Below are 21245 nucleotides of genomic sequence, written 5' to 3' on the forward strand. Positions count from 1 at the left end.
TTAAACTTTTTGTGTACACTCTACTATTCAGTTATTCGACCAATAGAAGCGTATGCTGCTAAATGCTTATTAAAAAACGTAAAATTTTGACCAACGGAAAGTTAGATTTAAGTTCAGGTTTATTATTCGGCACCTAATGTAAAACTAAGTTTATTGTTAGGTACAATATTTAAATCCAACTTCACAACTTGCTAAAAATGATAAAACGGAAACTGACGTTTTTTTCTGTTTGTAGCCTATAATTTTTGAATAAGCTGACAGGAACACATATATAACAATGGTACGAAAAATCAACCGAAATTTGTGATTTGTGCGAAAAGAGGACAGAAATTACTAGTTTTTCGTATTGTAGATAAAGTACATATTTGCAAATTATAGTATTTTTACAAATGTCAAGATAAAAAGCATACTTTTTTAAACATAACACAATTTATAAAAGCTTTTTCATATTTAAAAGTAAAAATGTTAAAAAAACAGATTTAAAGACACTATTTCTGTTATTGTGGTGTTTTAATTATATTAACAGAATTGCATAGAAACAATTTAATATGAATACGTTTCAATAAAATAATAGTTAAAAAACAGCTTGTAATAGTTAAAACAGCAACAGCCACATTTTTTGTCAAAGACAGATATTTTAAGTCCGTATATGGAAGTGGGTGAGAAAACCAGTGTTGGGAGTATTCAAAAATCAAATTAAGTATATTGTACGTGTTAATAAGGGCACGTAGTTGTCCCTATTTTGCACTGACACCAATTAAGTGTAGACTGTCATAGTTTGTCAAATAACCATTTCTGACTTTAAATATTAGAATACATGTCATTCAACATAGTCAAATAAAAACCTTTTTTAAAATTATACTTCAGTATGAACAGCAAGCCTTTTTATAAACTTTTCAAACATTTCTCCACATTGTTTTCTAAAGTCTTCATCACGTACACTGTAAATTAATGGATCTACGACACTAAATAAAATGTTAGGTTAGTTGTGATAGTGTTAAACTAATATAACTCGTAATACTTTTAACGAATATTTTATTAGGCGTTATAAGGTTTTTAATTAAACAGTGGTTTATACAACATGGTTTTTTATTTGTTGTTGTAAAATTATACTTTGAATTTTATCAAATCTTGTAGCGTAGTTATAGTCACTCTAGTAATCTATGACGTTACAATAAAATTACATACCGTTTCAAAATATTGTAGAAGCGAAATTAGGTTAAATTGTTTAGAATTATATATAATTACGTGTTTTATTATTAAATTAATCTTGACTTGTCATAAATAGGCCTAACAGCTGCGTTTGAACCATTGTTACGTCACAATTTACTAGAGTTACGTCACGTCGCGTTTCAGTTACATGAGTTTTTTAAACTTAAATTTCAGTCGATATGTAATAATGAGTTAAGTTATAATTTCAGTGCACTTTTTTAGCATTCTGCAAGATTTGATATAAAAATGTTAGTACAGATGATATAAATGAGCCTCACACTTTAAGAATATAGAATATCAAAATTAGCCTACCTGTTGCACGCAGCAAAAATGTAGCTGACGACATTGCTCATAGCAAACTGATAGCAAGTTGAATAACCGTAAAACACAAAACTTACAGTGTAGTGAATAATAATAGGAACTAAAAATAAACCCAAACCTAATTTTATGGACTGTGGGCTACAAAAGAACATGTTCACAAAAAGGCTATAGACATTTTAACTAGATGAATTATAGGCATGCGATTACCTGAGCAGAACAAAAGTGATAATTGTAGCATTACAAGTGTTCGAAATACGTTGGTATACACTTCCCCGCGTCTAATGCTCTGGTTATTGTTGTTGTTAAAAATTTCATCGCTGTGGTTTCGACGTATTAAAATGCCGGTATAAATTGTAAATATAGTCTGTTAAATGTAATTACACAATATTAAAAAAACAGGCATACCCACCTAGCACATAAAATGGCATGTTATATACTCACCAAAACTAGTATTGGCAAAACGGTTAATACAGATAACCCAAAATAAAATATATAGCCTTTAACGTAAATCACATGCTTAAAAGTAGCCACGTCATATATTGGACTAAGAAGTAGAGTAAATCTATCTGCAAATAAACGTATAGTTTTGAAAGTGAGTTTAACGTTATGCATTAACAAATTGTTTTATATCAATGAATACTACTTCGTTTTTCCCCCTATAAAACAAATTACTGAAAAACAATATTATCGTTTCAATAAAATATAAAACCGGCACGGGCAATTGTAAATAAATCTTGGCTTATTTATTACATCGAGTTTAAATTTTTTTATATCAAAATCAATTTACTATTAAAGCAAAAATTATCTTTTAAGTATATCAAAAACACAACGTTACTCAAATTTTTACGATTTTTTAATATTAACTTACTCATAAAAATGTAAAAGATCGGAATAATTAACATGCTTATTATCCATACGGTTACTAATCCCCATCTAGTAAGTATTTTTCCCTTTACGTGAAACCAAAACGGTTTCTTAACTGCAATAAACCTTTGCACGACAAAGAATGTTAAATGATATAACGAGGCTATTGCACTAATATGCCAAAATATACCGCTCAACAAAGCTGGCCATGAGTCAAAAACACGTGAAAATTGCACCAGTTCTTCAGGTGTAAAATAAAGGGTTTTGACAAAATTCGGAAACACAATGCAAAATATTTGTATTCCTGAAAAAAATAATAAGTTTAGCCAATAACTTTAAAAATAATGAATACATATATATTGTTAATTTTTTTTAAATCGAGCGTACTAAATATCATACTGTTTTAAATTAACAATTATCTGTAAAACTTGTGGTAGCTTAAAGCTAACCCACTATATTATTTGATTTACCCCAAAGACAATCAGCGAACGCCAGCGATAATTTAAAATACTCGTAAGATTTTCTCTTTTCTGATTTTAGATGTAAGACTGAAGCGATAACAAGGCCGTTTAAGGTAATTCCAAGTAACCCGATCAATCCCAAAATAGAAACAACTACCACTGCTCGCCATTGACTAAAAAAATAACGCTATTACTAAACATATGATAAAAAGAAATATAAAATTTATGATTTAAAAAAAATGCTTTTAAAATATAATTATGATCATTTAACCCAATTTTGATTACAGTTATACTTTTGCATACGCACTAATTAACTTTATAAAGTGAATAGTTAATTACTATTTTCGCTGTACTGTGTTTTTGTTAACTATTTTACTTTATAAAAATCTAACCGAAACCTTTTGTCTAAAAGAAAAATAATATTTCGTACAGCGGTAAATTTTGTAAGTTAGAATAATTGATTATGTAAATTTACCAACCTGCATTCGCCACACTGTCGTGTTTCTGTGGTATTACACTTATTTACCGCCTCTGTTGTACAAATGTAAAACAATCCATATGTTTCATAAGTAATTGTTGTCATTTTCAAATAAAGCTATTTAAAAGCCTTTATCGAAATCTTTTTAATATTAACTGAAAATAAAATCTAAATAGTATTAAGTTCTAGAGTTGCAATACTCGCTATCGACATTATATTTTATAGCTGTTTAACAGTCGTTTCTGAAAGCCTCGATATTAATTCGTTTTTTTGTGGATGGGTTTATTTTCCATGTAAATATACCAAGGTTCTCGTTTATTAGCGACGGGGATTTCTAAAAAGAGTATCTGACGTAAAATTTCACCAGTTTTGTCACGGGTATATTATGTTCACCATTGTAATGACGTCCACAATGTTTGGGTAAAAATCTTTTTTAGGAAATCAGACGAAAACGTGTGTGTTTAGTTTTGTCTGAGTACCCATTTGTTTAATATAGCTTTTTGTGAATGTTAAGTTTAAAATTATAAATTTATTAAAACAGCCCAACTTTATAATAGCATTTTGCGTTTATGGTATAAACGCTTAACACACTTTTTTGGCCCATAATTGTAACCGTCTTGATCTCAAGTTTATTGTTTATATTTTATGGCTGACTTGATATTCTGAACATGCGTCAATCGGTCAATTACGATAGGTCATAAATGTTTTTTGTGACTCATTGCATTTTTTAAAGTTATATGAAACGCAAGACTTGCATATGTGTAAGTTTAAGCGACCTTTTTCGTCTTTATGGGGTATTGCTTCTGTAATTGCTTACTATAACCAGGAATTCCATACCGTCCTTATTTCTAAGATTTGTATTTTTTTTGAAACTTTACATCTTAAGAATATTATTGTCGTTTTGGCTTGTGTCCTTATTTTGTCTTATTTGGACTTAATAAAAGAAGCTTTGTGTTATTTGTCTTGTCTTACCGCCTTTATTGTGACATCATAAAAGCAACACAATCTTATTTGGAACACAAAGAAGCAATGCACAGATAGGCATGAAGCATTGTTAGCATATACCTTGTTTACATGAACAATTTTTATATTGCTACTAATACAGGTATTTTTGACGTCACCGCAATTGTTGCGCATGTCTTAGCTCTCGTTCCGTTTACATGATATAAACGAACCGAAACTAATATATATAATAATATGTAATTCTATTTGAATAAGGTATTAATTTGTTTATTAAATTGTGTTATCTGTAGAAAGTGTGTTTAATAAATATAAAATATGTTACAATCCTTCTATTTGACCATTCGTCCTTTTGGGTTCCAGAAAAATGGAATCCCTGACTATAACCTGTATAATAAATGCTTGTTTATTGAAAAATTTGATTCTGTTTATCAATAACATAAAAGAAACAGTTTAAATATATACTGTTTTAGACAATTATAATAGCCCTATAATGTCTAAAAGCCTTTGTAAAAGAAAGTGCCTTTTCTGGTGAATTTGAAAAAAAAAGTATTTTGCTATTTTAAACATTTTAAAAGTTTATGCATTTTAATATATTTCACCATAAAAGGATAAGGTTTTATCATATATTTAGCTTTGGGTTTTAAATATGTTACAAGGAAAGTTTGATCGTCTCGTAATTTAGCCTAATGTTTAGGTGGCGATATATTAAAGGTTCTAATTGTATTAAACCCTCACCCTTAACTGTTTATTAGGACGAGACGATCTCCCCAATTTAGTAAAGCCTAGGATAACGGTCCACCGTAAAAACCAATTTAGCTAACTCTGTTATTTATATTAACATGTAGGGTAGGTGTGTAAACTTACTTTTAATATTTAATAAAAACTTCTAAAACAATACTTGCAATAAAAACATAAGAGTAATAAAACAGTATAAAAGCAACACAACTACACCTATAACCGCACCCTAGTCAGTACTCTTGGTAGGTGCCACATACAACATTACTACTCTTGGTAGGTGCCACATACAACATTAAACGCTACAATCAGGTTTAGGGCTAGGAATCCCGATAAAATTATCAATTAGATCTACTAGGGCATATAACGGACTATCAGGTGTCAGGAGCCACCGACGCATGACGAAACATCTATGTTACGAACTTATATCATTGTTACATATTTTAACACAACTATATACAAGAGAATGTTGTGTATTTTAAATCTCGGTTATTATTTTAAAGATAAGGACCATGGCATTGTTTATATACAAATTGTGTTTTTTTTAAGATGTTAAATAGTTTTTGGTTAAAATTCAATAACAACCATTTACTGGTAAAAGCACAATTAATTATAGCGCATGATTTTTTTTTTTTTAATTTTATTGACAAATCGTACAATTTCAAAGAAAAAAATGTTTAATAGCCATAACATAAGAAATTACCTTTTAGCACTTTTATACCAAATTTTTTTCACAAAACTGTTAAAACATTTTCACTGAGCTCTAAGGCTTCATTCGTTCTACAACTATTCTCATTGGTTTTAACATTACTGCCTTTTTTACAAATACATTTGCTTAAAAAAAGGGACAAATTATTTTTCAACTGATAGCAAAGATTTTTTCCGGAGTTTCGCACATTTTTATCCCGCAAAATATGAATAATCGGGTCAACAACGCTAAAGAAAAATGCTGGGTTAAAAATTAAATAAGGTACTTTATTAACTGATCTGTAATTCATATTTAAGCAAGATAATAAACTATAAGCTTTATAATTAAGCGGACCAAATTTTAGTCATGATTTTACTTACCTATTAAAAGCTACGGCAATATATGTGAATATAGACACAACAGCGTATTGATAACAAGATTTATATCCAGACAAAACAAAACTAATCACGTAATGAACTATAATTGGAACTAAAAACAGCAAACTTTATGTTAAGGCAATTTTAAAACTTAAATAAAATAAATTGTACCTATACCTGAGCATAACAGGAATGCTATTTGTAGCAAAGTAATAATTCGATATGGTTTAATTCTTCCTCTAGATGACGAATTTCCAACAGATAGTGCTGCGACGCTTCGATTAGATCTTCTATGCACATAAACCGCCAAAGTGATACTTAAAATCGTCTAGAGGCATATTTAAAAATTAAAAATAAGATAATTTAAATTTTTTAGCTTAAAATTGCCCAATATATTGGAATAGGTTAGTTAGAGCATAATCTAAACTTAAAATTGAATCAGGGTAAAAATGTCACTCTATGTTTAGATTGTAAAGTAGGCCTTCCTAAATCGAAAATAAAGATTTAAAAAATACTATTATAATTATATTTGATGTATTTATATTTACTAACCGAAATCAAAACTGGTATTCCAAACAGTATTAAGGCACCAATAATAAATAATAAACCATCTACGTATATGATATCCTTAAATGTCGAAGTGTCATAAACTGGTTTCAGGATCTCCGGAAGATAAGCTTAAAAATATTGCATATTTTATTTTTAAAATAAAAAGCTGTAAAAATAACCCTGCTATTTTAATAACTTACCCATGCCGATATAAATAGAAGGGATAATAATTAAACTTATTACCCACACCACAATTATTCCTCGTATTGTGAATGTTTTTAAATTGTGAATAAGGCTTGTTGAATTGTAAAGTATTTTAGTAATATTAAAAAAAGTTAAATGATAAATTGAGGCAATCACGCAAACATGCCAAAAGGTTCCACTAAACCATGCTTGCCAAAAACTGGTAAATTCCAATATGTTGACCAGATCATTTGGTGTAGAATATAGGGTTTTAAAGATGTTTGGAAACACGATAAATAATATCTGCAAACCTAAATCAACATACAAAACTTCACATTTTTGTTAGACTCCATTCTCTTTTTTTTGTGTTTAGGTTGTTATAATAAAACAGATTTTGTTTAGTCCTATAAAGTATGGCAGGTTCGTAAATATACCCCATAAAATATCAGCAACTGCCAGCGATGCCATCATGTAATGAATAGGTTTTCTTTTTTGCAGCAAAGAAGCGTTTGCATACTCTTTAAGTTTTATTACAGAAGCTATGCCAATAATGTTAAGCACTAGTCCGGTCAGACCAACTATGGCAAACAGCGCAGCAATTATTCCATTTCTCCAGACACTTAATGAATATTTTTTTGCAAAAATTAAATTATAAAATTTAGTCAACAAATAATTAAAATGTAAATTAAATTTTTAGTATCTTCGTTTTTTATTAAATTACCTGCAAGCAGTACAAGACTTAATTTCGGTAGTATTGCATAAGCTTAGCGCACTATCTTTACAAATATATCCCAAAGCGCATAAGCTATAAGAAGAGTTTTCTGCCATTTATTTTAAAACTTCAATTTAATCAAAAAACAATATTTTTTTTGGTTTACTTTATTTTGTTACTTTGCCTACTTTTAAGTCGAAAGTCAGTAAGTTAAACAAAAGAATAATGTAATTTACATATAATTGGTGTAGTGCTGTAAATGTAAATTTACGAAAAAGTTGAGCAAACTAATAAAAACTATTTGCATGGTATCAATAGGATCAAAGTAAATACTTTACTTTCACTTTGTTGTTTGCTTTTAAAGTTTACGGTTATAAAATAAAACTTGTGAGATAAAGTAGTTTTAAAATCTTAAAAACGGAACATATGGGATTCACTTATGTTTATCTTATCGAAAATTTGTTAAAATTAAAGGGGCCCAAAATTTAAAATTTTCTCAAGTTTTTAATAAACTAAAAGCCTTTTGCTTTGTATAATTTTACACAAAATATTTTACTGGTTACCATATTGTTTGGCTTTAATAATACTAAAAGAAAATATAAAAAATTTCATTGAGAACTTTACTAAAAAAATCATATTAAAATATTAGCTTTAAAAGATATTGTTAAACAGACTTTCTACTTTTTTGTTAAGGACTCTGCAATATTTGTAACTCCAATAAATTATATTATCTTGATTCAAAATACTGCATAATACAATAACATGGACGAAAAAAGAAGAAAGAGTAAAACACGGAGAAGAAGTTTAAATAACTTAGTTTTTTACGTAAATTAAATCTTTGCACTTGTTAAAGACAACTGTTGTCGACTTTAAATAAATAAGTTTGTGCTATTTGCAAATGTCATTTTGGTTACATTCGTTAACTGAATTTGGAACGAAGTTTTCATATGTATCAAGCCAAGTGTTAAGATCGCACATTCCTTTATTAGCCCGTCTTGCGGACGGACAGGCAGGAAATTTAATCAACAATTTCTCGTTCCAAAAGGTTTGAACTGTGTACCTAGAGCGCACCAGGGTTGGGTTATTTCTAGTACGAAAGAGACATTTGTTTAGAACAAAAACAAGATTGGCGGCACTTGGTGCAATCTTACTCGTTCGAAAGGCCCTATGTCGATGACTCCTCCAGTTTTTGGCTGTTAGTTGTTCTTGTCTCTGCACGAACATATACCGTATACACTCACATATTTAAATACATGGTGAATATTTAACAGCACATTTGCAACAATTGCTTGCCATTATTAATTCATTTACACTATAGCTTTACGTCACACCTACCTTGTATAGCCTAAGATTTGTCGCAAGAGTTAAAATATTTCTACGATGTGCAAATCTGAAATGTGCCTTCGTTAGGTTTTTCTCCTTATTTCTATCACCTACTGCCACGGTTAAAATGTCGCCAACAATTTCTTTGGCGAGTTCGCAGCTTTGCATATAAGTTATTGGGAATGTGTAGCTGTTTTCGGGGTAGTATTCCAAATCTTTGGCGTATTCTAAAACTAAAACGATGCAAATTTAGATGTCTTTTAAGAGAACTTTTAGGAAACATTTAAGCATTTTGGCCTGTAATTTAACTTGATGCATTACAACGTCAATTTTAATTGGTAAAGTACAACGTCAAGAAGGGTATCGCAATGTTTTAGCTAGTTAGACGTCATTGCACTTAATATTCTAGGTTTAAAAGTTCAAACATATTGCAATATCATTTGCAATAACACAATATATTTTGGCACGTACTATTTTATAATTAGCGTGGGCAGAAAGCACATTTTTATGTTATAGCGATTAATCTTTGCGTACTTACAACGGTTTGGAGAATATTGTCTCGACAATTAACCTGTTATTATAAGAAAAAATTTACATAAACGTTTTAAATATTAAATTGAAAACATCTTACACCGAAGATCTTTTCTGGTAAAAAGTCGACACCAAGGTCCATACGATGCCTCAGTCCAACTCTGAGCTCGACAACCCCATACATAAATTATGTTTAATATTTCGGGTGTTACTCTGTTTAGACGAACTCCCAAACGCCGGCCTACTCGTCGAGCTATTTTAGATATTATCGGCCCTAAGAAAATATAGTTTTTGTTTTTTTGTTTTGTATTTTTGCCAATAAATTTAATAAATCGTTAGCTTATGGTTGGAATTATGTTATTTTAAACTAATCCTGTATGTTATGTTTTGTATAAAAATTGGTTTACCAGCAAGAAACTTTTCATATTCTTCCGAAATATTTAAATTGTTTTTGACTTCTCGTTCATACTTTGGACAGTCGGGTAAGGTTATTAAATCCTCGGATTCGTTTATTTCTGTTGATCTGTTAAATATTGAATCTGCGAACGCTTGCATGGAATCCTTGGTGCGTTGAGTATCTGTGCTTTTAAATCTATAAAAACACATCATTAAAATTTGGTTTATTTAGGTTATTACATTATTGTTATTACATATACTTCTTTCCACACTTATTTTTCTTGTATGCTAATAGTGTAAATGTAAAAACTAATAAGATATTTTGTCACATTTTTTTGCTAGGTTTATGTTATAATGTTAAGTAAATTTTTAAGGTTAGTGCTATAAGCCTATAATTCTAAACTATTAAATGAAATATTTAACAGTAAAACTTTTTGCGTTAAAAGTTTACGAATACCAAGTATGGCATTTAGTACACTTTATTTCAATAAAATACGTTTTTTGCCAATTTGATAAACAATAACTTTTTTAAAATTTATTTGTGATTAAGTTAAACATCATAATTAATGGAAATTATATCCTAAATAACTGTCATTGTATTATATTCAAAACATCCCATTTACTTGTAATCTGATTGTGGATTAGATTCATTAAACAAGTAGGGAAAAATGCTTTTGTATCTGCTGGCAAGTTCCCCTAATTCTGTTGCTCCATGTTTTGTTAAATTTTTATCGTCATATATATCTGTCCATATTGTCCAATTACGCAAATCCTAAAACATTTAAAAATAGTTGACACAAAAAAAACTTTTAAATGGATTTATGCATGTTGTATTTAAATATAAGGTCGTTTTTTAATAACAGTTTTTATTTTGCATGAATAAGATACTATTACTTTTATTGATGACTGAAAAAAAAATATATTTTTTAAAAATTTGTAAATTTTTTTTATAATTAGCTTTTTCTGTCCAATAAATAACTGCTTAAACTAAAGGACAAAATTTTACAAACCAATGCGCAATGTATTTTCATTGCATAAACAAAATCATCGTGAATTATACTTACAGTTAAATAAAACAGGTTGCTAAATTTTAAAACCGGATTTTCAACACAGCGTAGCAGTAATTGGATTATTATTTATCAATGACTAAATCGTATTTTTCTGATTACACAATGATAAAAGTTACCTAGGTTTGTTTGGTTTCCTATTTTTTTTTAAATGTTAACTTTAACAAAAAAAAAACTAAAAAACGCTGCGTAAAGAGTGTGGATTTCAGTTTTATGTTATTAAGTTTTTGTGGTGACAAAATGTTGTTAATATTTGTGTTTTTTAGTTCCTTTCTTTAGTTTAATTAAATAATCAACTTATTTAACAAACAAGAACGAGAACTTAATATAATATTTTTTAGACTGATAAATTGTTTTTAAAATACTGAAACCCACTTGCATATCTTTTTCGCATAACTGAGCTCTTCCTGTTGAATTCGCTTCACTTAACAATTCCTCCAACTCTCGTAAGTATGGCAGAGCTTTGGCTCCAGGATATCGAGCTCCATGACGAGCAACCATGTAAAAAAATATTGGAAAGCAACCTGCGTTATTTTAAAGTAACTTTGTTATTAACATTAAGACAAAATTGCCCAATTTAGGTGACAGCAGTAATCGATCACTATCGAACGCTGTTGTAGGCTCGCAAATAATATTTACTTACTAGGTGCGTTTTGCTGTTTTATGTTATATATTTTTTGTTTAAAACTATGGATATTTTTCTAAGCCTACCTTAAAACCAAAAAGCTTTTTTATAACACGTTAAAAACTTGTCTCAAATAGTTAACAAACACACAAAAACTTAAATTTTGATTATATACCTGGTGCTGTAATGTCTTGAATACTTAGTTGTTCATTTTGTACGTCTCGATACAAAGTTTTTGTGCCGAATAAACGATGTTCATTAACTATTGTAGAACAATGCTGAAAAGCTTGAAAACATTTTGCCAATGCCACCGCCAACAATAACGATAAAACTTTCATCTTAATAAGATGTTTAAACTTTGTGCTGTTTAACCTGAACTATGTAACAAAACACCACTAAAAAAATAAATGAAATCACATAGGTTAAGTCATAATAATATTATCTTAGCTATTTTAAAAATATTAATTTTTGAATAAATTCTTAGTCTTATGAGAATATTTAATATTTTACAAACTGGTCGCTAGCCTGAAGGTTTCTATCACTACCTGACAACAAAGTCGCATATCTTTTATCTATTATTGTATTAAATTTCAATTAGCTTTAGTGGTATTTTACCAAACCAGAAATATGCTTCTTTACTTAACAGACAACCTGCACTCCCTTTTATGGTCACCTACAAACAAATCCAAAACACGATTTGATTAATGTGATTGCGTAACCCACAACTCACGTACATGAAATTGATTTGAACTTTACGCAGGGTGATTTAACAAAAAAAAAATTTAATATTGTTTTTTTTTAGTAATTTAAAATTATGTATTTTATTTTACAATTTAAATATATGAATTAGTTTACCATCTATATCTTTTAAAGTAAAAAAAATAAAACTTAAAAAGTGTTTAAGTAAATTGCTAAAATAAAATTGTTTTTTTGTTTCTTGTCGTAACTCGGCCACAAGTCGTAGTTTTCGGTTTTTCATGTTTTGAATAGAATTTCTTTTACCAAGGAGGGTTAGGGTAAGGGTTTAATTTATGCAACCTCTTTGTTTAATTACATGTGCCGCATTTTGGTTACACGCCCTGTTTATGTAGGGCGTGCGTAACTAATAGAGATCCGGAAATTTAGCATATATAAATAAATATAATAACAATTATAGTATTTGGCATTTTGTGTTTCAATTTTAAGTCTTTGTGAATGTTTAGCATTAAACAGTCAGGCAGTCGTACACTTTGACACTAAAACAGTATTACTTTATTTTACTAAAAGTCATATAGTCTGATAGTCAGACAGTCAAAATGTCATAACTGTCATAAAGTATCATGACATATAATAAGTGTCATGGGTATTTATGATCTGGTCAAAAACTGCACTACTATTCAGACTGGCACACCCTGACCCTGTTTGCCTGCTTTGTTCTTCAAATCTTTTACAGCCTTTAGCATTTTTTTTTAAAAAACCCTACGTAAAATTAAAAAATGACACCGAAAAAGAAAGATAACATGTTCTATTCTTAAAAAATTATTAATTTACTGCTTATTTTATTTCACGCAAAAATAAAATTTTTTGCTGTAATTAAAATGCGAACTCCCCGCTGTTATAAAAAAATATTCAGGCCGAAGTGTCTTGGCCGAGGTGTCCGGGGGCCGAAGTGTCTGGTTACCCTCTATTTTAATCAGAATATTAAATTACCAGCAGCATGGTCAGGTGGTGTAGGACTGCTCTTATGAAGCTGTAGCGCTTATTTTTTTATTATATATCTTTATCCTTGATGTGGTAAGGTCGAATGCGTGACCTAAACATAGAGCAACAATTGTTACCCCAAACCAGTCTCGAGTTGCCTTTAACAGTTTGGGATATTATATAGCTTATAATTGCCCGGTATTCATTCCGCTGATTAAGTGCTGGCTCAGCAGGAGCTCATACCCTTTATAGCGCCTTACTCAAGGGCGCTACAGCATGAGACCAGTGGGGATTGAAACCACGACTTATAGTGGTGTTAGGCTCCTCCTGAGTTAGCACTTAATCAGTAGCTTAATTATTGGGCAATTATAATCTATAATGCCCCAAACTGCCAAAGGCAACTCGAGACTGGGTAAGGGTCATGGTTGTTACTCTATGTTTAGGTCATGAAGTCGACCTTCCACATCAAGGATTAGGACCTAAAAATACCACGGGGATGTAAATTAAAAAAAAAATGATAGAAATTAAGTCAGCTCTTAGTAAGCATAATGATACTCCAATAAACATCTTGTCGTATGTATGTCATTTTGCAGCATCAGACAATACATTGCCAGTCAATCATCAATAATCGGGTCTATCCATACAAGTCTATCACGCTAGTGTTGATCAGACATTTTAGGATAAATGTTTTATACATATTGACATAAACTTAAAATGAAAAATTACTACTTTGTATGCTGGTGTAATAACAATTACTTTAATTTAATATTGATAATTTACCTAATTGATTTATACAGATTGGTAAGAATATACATTTTTTGAAAAGATGTCGTCTACTTCTGACACTGGCAGAACTGAGTTTGCTTTACAGCTATTTAAAGCGGTAGCAGGAAGTCATTCTGAAAATGTGTTTATTTCCCCCTACAGCATTTCTATGGCTATGTCAATGGTTTTACTGGGGTCCAAGTGTAACAGTGCTGATCAATTAAAAAACGGATTGGGGTTGTCAAATCTTACTCATTTAGACATCCATGGAGAAAATTTATCGATTTTTAAACAGCTTAGTTCACAAAAGAATGTCACTTTGGAAATAGCCAATAAGGTTTTTCCGGAATTGTCGTACACATTGCTTGAGGAATTTGTTAGCAATGTTACAAAGTTTTATGAAACGGAGACACATGGTCTAGATTTCATCAACAAACCAGAGGAATCAAGATTATTGATAAATGAATGGGTTTCAGGGAAGACTAATGAAAAAATTCAAAATCTGTTACCAAGTGGTTCTATTAATAGCATGGTTCGGTTAGTTCTAGCGAATGCTGTTTACTTTAAAGGAAATTGGGAAGCTCAGTTTAAAAAGCAGGATACAAAAAAGGCGGAGTTTTTTATCCAACAAGATAAAACTACAACTGTTGAAATGATGTCAAGAAAGGGAAAATACAAGATGGGATATGATCAGAAACTCAAAGTGCAAATAATTGAACTTCCCTACAAGGGTGAAGAGGTTTCTATGGTGGTTTTACTTCCCACAGATCGTTTTGGATTAAATAAGCTTGAAAGTGATTTGACTGGTTTTTCTTTGATTTCGCTAGTTGCAGAGCAAAATTTTCACCAAAGCGAAGTTATTTTATCCCTGCCTAAAATGAAGCTAGAATATAGCTCAGATATGGTAAAACCCTTGCAGCAGTTGGGGATTTTAGATGTTTTCGACATATCGAAAGCAAATCTTTCCGGCATTTCTGGTGTTCCAGACTTGTTTGTTTCAAGTGTTGCACACAAGGCATTTATTGAAGTGAATGAGGAAGGAAGTGAAGCTGCAGCTGCCACAGCAGCCGTAATGATGATGCGGTCAATGCCAATGAGAATGACATGTGACCACCCTTTTCTGTTCCTGATAAAGCATATTTCAACTAATACCATACTATTTATCGGAAGGCTTATTTCCCCATAGTGAAATTTAAATACTTAAAAGTTAAAAAAAATTGATTGTTTCATTACAATCCTTATTGTTAGAAAGTTTAATTATTTGTAATTTAAGCTTTTACATACTCTTTAATTTGCACTTTTTTGTTTATTTTAATTTGTAATTTATTATGTTTATATTATATCTTTTAATTTTATAATTATTTTCAAGCATTAAATTTATGTATTGCTTGTTTTTGTCGATATAGGTTTAAAAATTTATGCAGTAATTTTTAATTTAAAAAAATTATTTTATAGTTATTCCTATTTACATTTAAATAGCCTATACAAATTAACTTTTTATTTGTGAGATAAGGTTTTGAACACTAGGTTGTAATACTTGATGAAATTATATGTATTTTATTCCAAATTTTTACTTTTTTAATTTTACTTTCACTGTTTAAAAAAAACAATTTATTTTAAAGAAAAATGTATATTATATATGACTGTATTTAATTCAAAAACCTTATATTTTCTAATTGTATGCAATTTAAAAACCTTATTTAATTAAATATTACCCCTTTGTTTGTAGTTTAATAAAAATTAAAATATATTTCAAGAAAATTTATAATTAAATTTTTTGTAAGAAAGCCATAAACTAGTTACATGATTCATTTTGTTAACCTGCCAAATCATGACGTCATTTCGAAACACGCAATAATGTATCACTAAAGCCAAAGGATAAGAATTTGTTACAAATCAAATTGTAAATCTATTTGACCGAAGAATACTTTATTTCTAGAAATATAAATTTACATATTTTTTTATAATCATTAAAATGTTAAATAATGTGTAATTAACAAGTTACTAAATTAAAAACAAAAAAGTTTGTTGATGTCATATTTTAAAATCTACTGCTTTTCGTATTTTCGAATGCTTTGTTTGTAGAACCTTCTGGTTTTTCACTAAAAATAACAAAAAAGGACTCATTTTTCATAAAAAAATGTGGACTTTTTTTTATCACGTATTTGTAACAACATAATTTAAATAATAGGGTTTTAATTAAGTGAAAGTGCAGAAAAAATATTTTCAAAAAGTTACCTTTCATATTCATCATCAGGTTTCGTGATTGATTTTCCTAAATAAAATAACTCAGCCTCTTCCAGTGTTTCCATCATATCTTTGTTTTTTGTCTCGGGAAGGAAAAAAGCTTGCAGGGCAGCGCTTAGAGCAAAGACCCCGAAAAGCACGTTGGGTAGCCAGGGTACGTAAGACTGTAAAGCGATTATGAGGGGAGCTAAGATGCTGCCGATTCTGGCAAAAGTCGACGCTATGCCCATTCCATTTCCCCTGTTTAAATTAAAACCTTGTTTTAAAACAAAAACCGGCAGCGTGGTGTAGTGGTAAGAACACTTGCTACACCACACATGAGGTTGTGGGTTTAATCCCCACTAAGCTCATGCAATAGCGCTCTTGAGTAAAGCGCTGTAAGTGGTATGAACTCCTGATGAGCCAGCACTTAATCAGCAGCATAATTATCGGGCAATTATAGTCTATAATATTCCAAACTGCTACAGGCAACTCGAGACTGGGTTGGAGTAACTGATGTTACTCTATGTTTAAGTCACGCATTCGACTTTTCCACATCGAGGATAAAGATATATCCAAAAAAAAGGACTAATTTACGTATACTTGAACTAACTTAAAAATTCCTTGTAAATGCCCTTTTTTGCCAAATAAAGCTTTTTTAAGAAATGTTTACTTGTCATGAGCAAGTTATTTTACCTACCTGACAACTGTTGGATAAAGTTCCACGGTAAAGTTGTAAACAACAGCGTAAGCACCCGAACTTCCAACTTTACCAGCAAACGCAAACACCAAGCCCAAAGTAATGAGACCTTTGGATAGTTAAAATATTGACATTAAAATTTTTTATGATGATAAACAAATACAATTGGGCCCTGCTTCCACGAATTTACCTTTACATGACAATATATGTCAGCTTGTTATTATACGTCATCCATTTTGTTAACCCATTGTACAAATTCATTTTAGACATGAATTTACATTTTTTAGTAATTTTTTACGTTTTTTAACAGGTGATGTTGTGTTGTGGTAAAAACAATTTAAAACATGGGGTTGTGGGTTTAAACCCCACTGCTTTCACGTTTTAGTGTCCGTGAGTAGATCGTTGTAAAGATTACATCATTTTTTTAAATTTCAAAACCAAGTGACATGTAAATTATTTGGAATATGACAAAGAAAACGCTAGACTCGGTCCGCGTAATAAATGTTTTCCTTGTTTAAGCCGTAAAGTCGGCCATACCAAGGATAAAATAATTACGATAAACTATAAGATTGTGGTATTTAAATTTAGTTTACTTTGATTGTCTCCTGCCAATTCGGTAACAATAGTACTGCAGATAAGGGTTACACCTGCCAATACTAACATAAATGTTAGCATCATTTTTCGCCCGGTCCGATCCATGAATAAAATTACAAAAATGTAAGCCCCTATCTCCATCACACCATCTTAATTTTAAAAAGGCAATTTTGTTAAGTTTGTAAATTTCCTTATCATAAAAAAAGTTGGTAACTAGTAAAGTAGTTTAATAGGAAGCGCCTATTACGGATAAAGAGTATTTAAAAAGGTGCAGCAATATAAATTGCTGTTTTTAAAACTTGTATACTTAAAGCGTTGTTGACGAATATATCTCCAGCTAGAGCGCCGGCATTTAGTGATATCCCATAATACACGAAACTGTTCACAGCCCTAGTAAAATAAAATATAAATAAGAGTATAATAAATAATAATGTTATTTGTTTTTTATCTATTATGTTATATTTACCAATTGTACATAATGTGGAAAGTTATTCTACGGATTCCCCTTTTTCGAAACAAATCAGCAAATGAATAGGTTCGATTTTCGTCTTGTTTGCTTGAAATCTGCTTAATGGAATCACTGTTTTATTTTTTTATATTACGTTAATTAAAATAACTGTATAACGTAATAAACCATGTGTTATTTTAAATGTTTTACCTTGTAAAATTGTGTTTCTGCCTCAACCCAAATTTCAGGTTCATTTAAAGTTACACCGTTGTACTTTGCAAATTGTCGTGTGACCTATTTAGTAATAAAATCTTTACTAAAAACTAATACTTTAAACATGCACTTTATCAATATTAATAAAATAATTACCTTTTTAGCTTTTTCGTCTTTGTTCATGGAAAACAACCATCTTGGAGATTCAGGAATAAATAGAAGAAACACGCCGTATGGAAGAGCCATTAAGCCCATTATGAGCTTAACACGCACACTTAGTTTAGTTATTATTGATGAACAAGAAATTATATAGGTATTAAAGCAATGTGTTATATTTAAGCATGTTTAATAAATATAAACAACATAACGTTGTGGAGAAGCTAAAGATGTAAGTTAATTTGTACCTCCATTTCGTGCCAGTCTCTCCATTTGTAAGCAATCCCCGATAGAATCATGTAGCCTAGTGCAAAACCAAATTGAAACCCGACTCCAATCAACGTCCTCCATTTACTTGTAGTTATTTCAAGAACTAAAAAAAATTTAAATAAAAAATTGTCTCACATAAGATTGATAACATTTTTGCATAAATTTATGAACCAACTTACGATAGACATAATTGGAAATAAACATTCCAAACCCAAAAAATGCCACCGAAAAACGACAAAGAACAAAGAGCCAATAATTGTGAACAAATGCACAACCAATTAATGCAGCAAAGGACATTAACGATGAAAGAGCCATAGTGAATTTACGACCAAATCTTTAAAAATGTCATCGTAAAAAAATTTTTTATTTGTTAGTTGCTTTATGTTAACTATAGTAAATATTCAAAACACTCTTACTTGCAATTTAATTTATCAAGTCGTTATTAAAAAAGCTCACCTATCTGAAAAATTACCAAACAAAAGAGATCCAATCAAAACACCAATCATGTATATAACAGTTGCTATGGCGTCTAAAATTTTTTGATCGCACACTAAGTCGAACTAAAACGAATGTATGTTTTAAAAGAAAACTTAAGTTTAATCCAGTTACCAAAGAAAAATTTTAATTTTTTTCTTTTAATTTGTTATACGTTAGAAAAGGTTAAATGTTTTTACTTCAGTTATGACGGTTCTAGTAAATAGAGATTGGTCGTAATAATATCCTTGGTTACAAGGTATCGGGCTAGTTGTTTTATTAATACATGATGCTAATTCATTTTCGTCAACAGAACTACATTCAGTTGAATTAAAAACGTACCTATAAATAAATGGTGTTCATTTTCTGCTTGGTGACAATCGATTTAACATTTTTTTTTAAATTAGTTCGAAGAAGCTTTTTGTCGTTTTATAACAAAACTTTAAAAAATCCTATACGAAGTATTGACGACTTACATTTTACAAGTATCATATTTTTGAGTTTCGGTGTTATATGGTGTCGTCAAATTTAAAATTTCATTTTCGGTTAGATTGAATCCATTATCAATTGGAGGAACACTACATCTTTAAAAAGAATTGCACGATTAATAATGCAAAGCCAGTGAAACACATGTTATAACAAATTTTACCTGTACATTGGCGTATAGTTAAGAAATACAGGCGCAAGCGAATTCCATCCTGCAGGTATGCTGCAATAAGATACCATAAGTATAACCGCTATCTGATATCTTCCTAGACCACCAAACTTTGCCAATATAATATCAAAATCAATCATAGTGGAAATTCTAATCGTAAATTATGTTATTTATATCTGCTTGTTAATTTAAAAGAAATTCAGACAATTTATTAACTATACCCATTTTATGTAAAATATATTTTAATAAATTGGTTAATGTCAACGAGTATGTAGTTGCAAGTCTAATTCTAACCTTTACCAATTAATTTTAAAGTTTACAAATGCTTTTTAAGTAATTCTTTGTAGCCTGTTTGCATTTTGATTACTGAGGTTGTTAAGCCAATATATAAACAGGTTAATCATCTACCTTAAGAACGATTTTTTATGGCTGTCGTCAATTAAAACACACAAAAGTTGGCTCGACCTAAAGCATTGTTTAAACAATGTAACAAACGTGGCAAATTTAATGTTAATTAAATGGCTTAGTTGCCATTTTTTAAAAAAATAATTTTATTGTTTCATTTTTTTAATAAAAAAACGATACATTGTACGTCCAAAACATTTTATTGGGCACTCTTTTTTACACATGTTTACTAATAAACACATTATATATTAACATATAAGGGTCACGAAATATTTTTACATCATTGTTAGTAGATACTAAAATCCGTTTTGAAAATAATACTGGGCACGGGCGGTGACGTCATTGGAGTAGTCTTTACCAGTGGTCGCTTTATCCATAGTGTCGTAGTTTACTACTCTCGATACTCCACAGTTGTACGCGCATATTCCTCCCTTTAGTTTCATCTCAGAAGTCCAGTTTGGATGCTTTGTCGAAACGTCATTTATCATATCTTTGAGAATGCTTGTAGCTTGTAAAACATGTTCAGGTGAAGCTGGGCTGCCCCGAATGTTATGATACCGGTCGTCAACCTAAATCGCATATACAAGAAGTCTACATAACACTCAATATCGCAATATGTTAAAATAACAAATAAAATATGTCATATTTTTTTCGTTTTTTTATACCTTTTTTTTAAAGTTTTTTGCTTAGTGTTACCTGCATTATTCCGTAACCATGTCCATCAAATCCCAAACCCCGGGCATCCAGATGTCGCCCACCTCTTGTTTCGCGGCTTAATATAGCTTCATGCAACAAAACAATGTATAAGAAAAAAATAAAAATTAATTTAACTACATTCTTTTGTAGCTTCTAACCAGCAATGATGCTTGGATCAATACCCATTTGGTGCCCAGCTTTGTTAATCAGACTTGCGTAAGATTTTACCCGATTTAGATCTGTTTCAGCCATTTTTCTTGATGCAGGCACACCTGAAATATAACAACATCATTTAAACATGTTATTGTTACTAACAACTTTAATGTTACTGTACCAGAATAACCAAGATTGTCTTGCGATGCAGTTGCTGGTGCTGCACCAGAGGTGTTAACGTTTCTAATACTCATTTCAATATCAAAAGTTAAACTTACTTTTAAAAACTGTTTCTATACTGTGTGTTAACTAAAAACTAAACTTT

At 30.2% G+C, this 21245-nt stretch overlaps 5 protein-coding genes across 5 annotated transcripts; 1 reads left to right on the top strand and 4 right to left on the bottom strand.

The window, feature by feature from the left end:
• Positions 1 to 79: 79 nt before the first annotated feature.
• On the bottom strand, positions 80 to 3593 carry LOC145742895 (uncharacterized). Its single transcript, XM_082560736.1, has 7 exons — positions 3338 to 3593; positions 2868 to 3031; positions 2402 to 2701; positions 1975 to 2099; positions 1741 to 1897; positions 1525 to 1633; positions 80 to 965 (listed from the first exon to the last, which is right to left on the bottom strand). The coding sequence occupies exons 1-7, from the start codon at positions 3439 to 3441 to the stop codon at positions 857 to 859; spliced, it is 1068 nt and encodes a 355-aa protein (XP_082416862.1). The 5' UTR covers positions 3442 to 3593; the 3' UTR covers positions 80 to 856.
• A 4838-nt stretch (positions 3594 to 8431) lies between these two features.
• On the bottom strand, positions 8432 to 11823 carry LOC145742482 (multiple inositol polyphosphate phosphatase 1-like). Its single transcript, XM_082560257.1, has 7 exons — positions 11661 to 11823; positions 11236 to 11384; positions 10417 to 10565; positions 9805 to 9989; positions 9498 to 9671; positions 8879 to 9099; positions 8432 to 8755 (listed from the first exon to the last, which is right to left on the bottom strand). Exons 1-7 carry the CDS (start codon positions 11821 to 11823, stop codon positions 8432 to 8434), a joined length of 1365 nt encoding a protein of 454 aa, XP_082416383.1.
• Positions 11824 to 13967: 2144 nt separating this feature from the next.
• LOC145742894 (serpin B3-like) lies at positions 13968 to 15562 on the top strand. The gene has a single exon (XM_082560735.1). The coding sequence runs from the start codon at positions 13992 to 13994 to the stop codon at positions 15114 to 15116; it is 1125 nt and encodes a 374-aa protein (XP_082416861.1). The 5' UTR covers positions 13968 to 13991; the 3' UTR covers positions 15117 to 15562.
• A 409-nt stretch (positions 15563 to 15971) lies between these two features.
• On the bottom strand, positions 15972 to 19806 carry LOC145742483 (organic cation transporter protein-like). Its single transcript, XM_082560258.1, has 14 exons — positions 19661 to 19806; positions 19488 to 19595; positions 19212 to 19353; positions 18994 to 19097; positions 18717 to 18871; positions 18516 to 18640; positions 18268 to 18372; positions 18109 to 18192; positions 17917 to 18014; positions 17758 to 17840; positions 17450 to 17599; positions 16857 to 16965; positions 16169 to 16417; positions 15972 to 16032 (listed from the first exon to the last, which is right to left on the bottom strand). Exons 1-14 carry the CDS (start codon positions 19804 to 19806, stop codon positions 15972 to 15974), a joined length of 1719 nt encoding a protein of 572 aa, XP_082416384.1.
• Positions 19807 to 20342: 536 nt separating this feature from the next.
• LOC145742897 (lysozyme g-like) lies at positions 20343 to 21231 on the bottom strand. The gene is made up of 4 exons (XM_082560738.1): positions 21102 to 21231; positions 20926 to 21039; positions 20768 to 20853; positions 20343 to 20640 (listed from the first exon to the last, which is right to left on the bottom strand). The coding sequence occupies exons 1-4, from the start codon at positions 21172 to 21174 to the stop codon at positions 20368 to 20370; spliced, it is 546 nt and encodes a 181-aa protein (XP_082416864.1). The 5' UTR covers positions 21175 to 21231; the 3' UTR covers positions 20343 to 20367.
• Between the last annotated feature and the right edge of the window lie 14 nt (positions 21232 to 21245).

Source organism: Corella eumyota, chromosome 2 (genome assembly GCF_963082875.1).
Source record: "Corella eumyota chromosome 2, kaCorEumy4.1, whole genome shotgun sequence".
Lineage (NCBI taxonomy): Eukaryota > Metazoa > Chordata > Ascidiacea > Phlebobranchia > Corellidae > Corella > Corella eumyota.

Excerpts from the sequence above, each read along its gene's own strand:
- LOC145742483 (XM_082560258.1), bottom strand. The coding sequence starts at position 19,806 with ATGATTGATTTTGATATTATATTGGCAAAGTTTGGTGGTCTAGGAAGA. Across the intron at positions 18,872-18,993 it reads TTTGGTAATTTTTCAGATAG|ATTTGGTCGTAAATTCACTA; the intron begins GTGAGCTTTTTT and ends ACATTTTTAAAG. Across the intron at positions 18,193-18,267 it reads AAGACGAAAAAGCTAAAAAG|GTCACACGACAATTTGCAAA; the intron begins GTAATTATTTTA and ends ATTACTAAATAG.
- LOC145742482 (XM_082560257.1), bottom strand. The coding sequence starts at position 11,823 with ATGAAAGTTTTATCGTTATTGTTGGCGGTGGCATTGGCAAAATGTTTT. Across the intron at positions 10,566-11,235 it reads TATGCGAAAAAGATATGCAA|GATTTGCGTAATTGGACAAT; the intron begins GTGGGTTTCAGT and ends TAAATGTTTTAG. Across the intron at positions 9,990-10,416 it reads AATCCACAATCAGATTACAA|ATTTAAAAGCACAGATACTC; the intron begins GTAAATGGGATG and ends GTGTTTTTATAG.
- LOC145742895 (XM_082560736.1), bottom strand. The coding sequence starts at position 3,441 with ATGACAACAATTACTTATGAAACATATGGATTGTTTTACATTTGTACA. Across the intron at positions 3,032-3,337 it reads CGACAGTGTGGCGAATGCAG|TCAATGGCGAGCAGTGGTAG; the intron begins GTTGGTAAATTT and ends TTATTTTTTTAG. Across the intron at positions 966-1,524 it reads ATTTTTGCTGCGTGCAACAG|TGTCGTAGATCCATTAATTT; the intron begins GTAGGCTAATTT and ends CATTTTATTTAG.
- LOC145742897 (XM_082560738.1), bottom strand. The coding sequence starts at position 21,174 with ATGAGTATTAGAAACGTTAACACCTCTGGTGCAGCACCAGCAACTGCA. Across the intron at positions 20,854-20,925 it reads TGATCCAAGCATCATTGCTG|CTATATTAAGCCGCGAAACA; the intron begins GTTAGAAGCTAC and ends TGTTGCATGAAG. Across the intron at positions 20,641-20,767 it reads ATGGTTACGGAATAATGCAG|GTTGACGACCGGTATCATAA; the intron begins GTAACACTAAGC and ends TATGCGATTTAG.
- LOC145742894 (XM_082560735.1), top strand. The coding sequence starts at position 13,992 with ATGTCGTCTACTTCTGACACTGGCAGAACTGAGTTTGCTTTACAGCTA.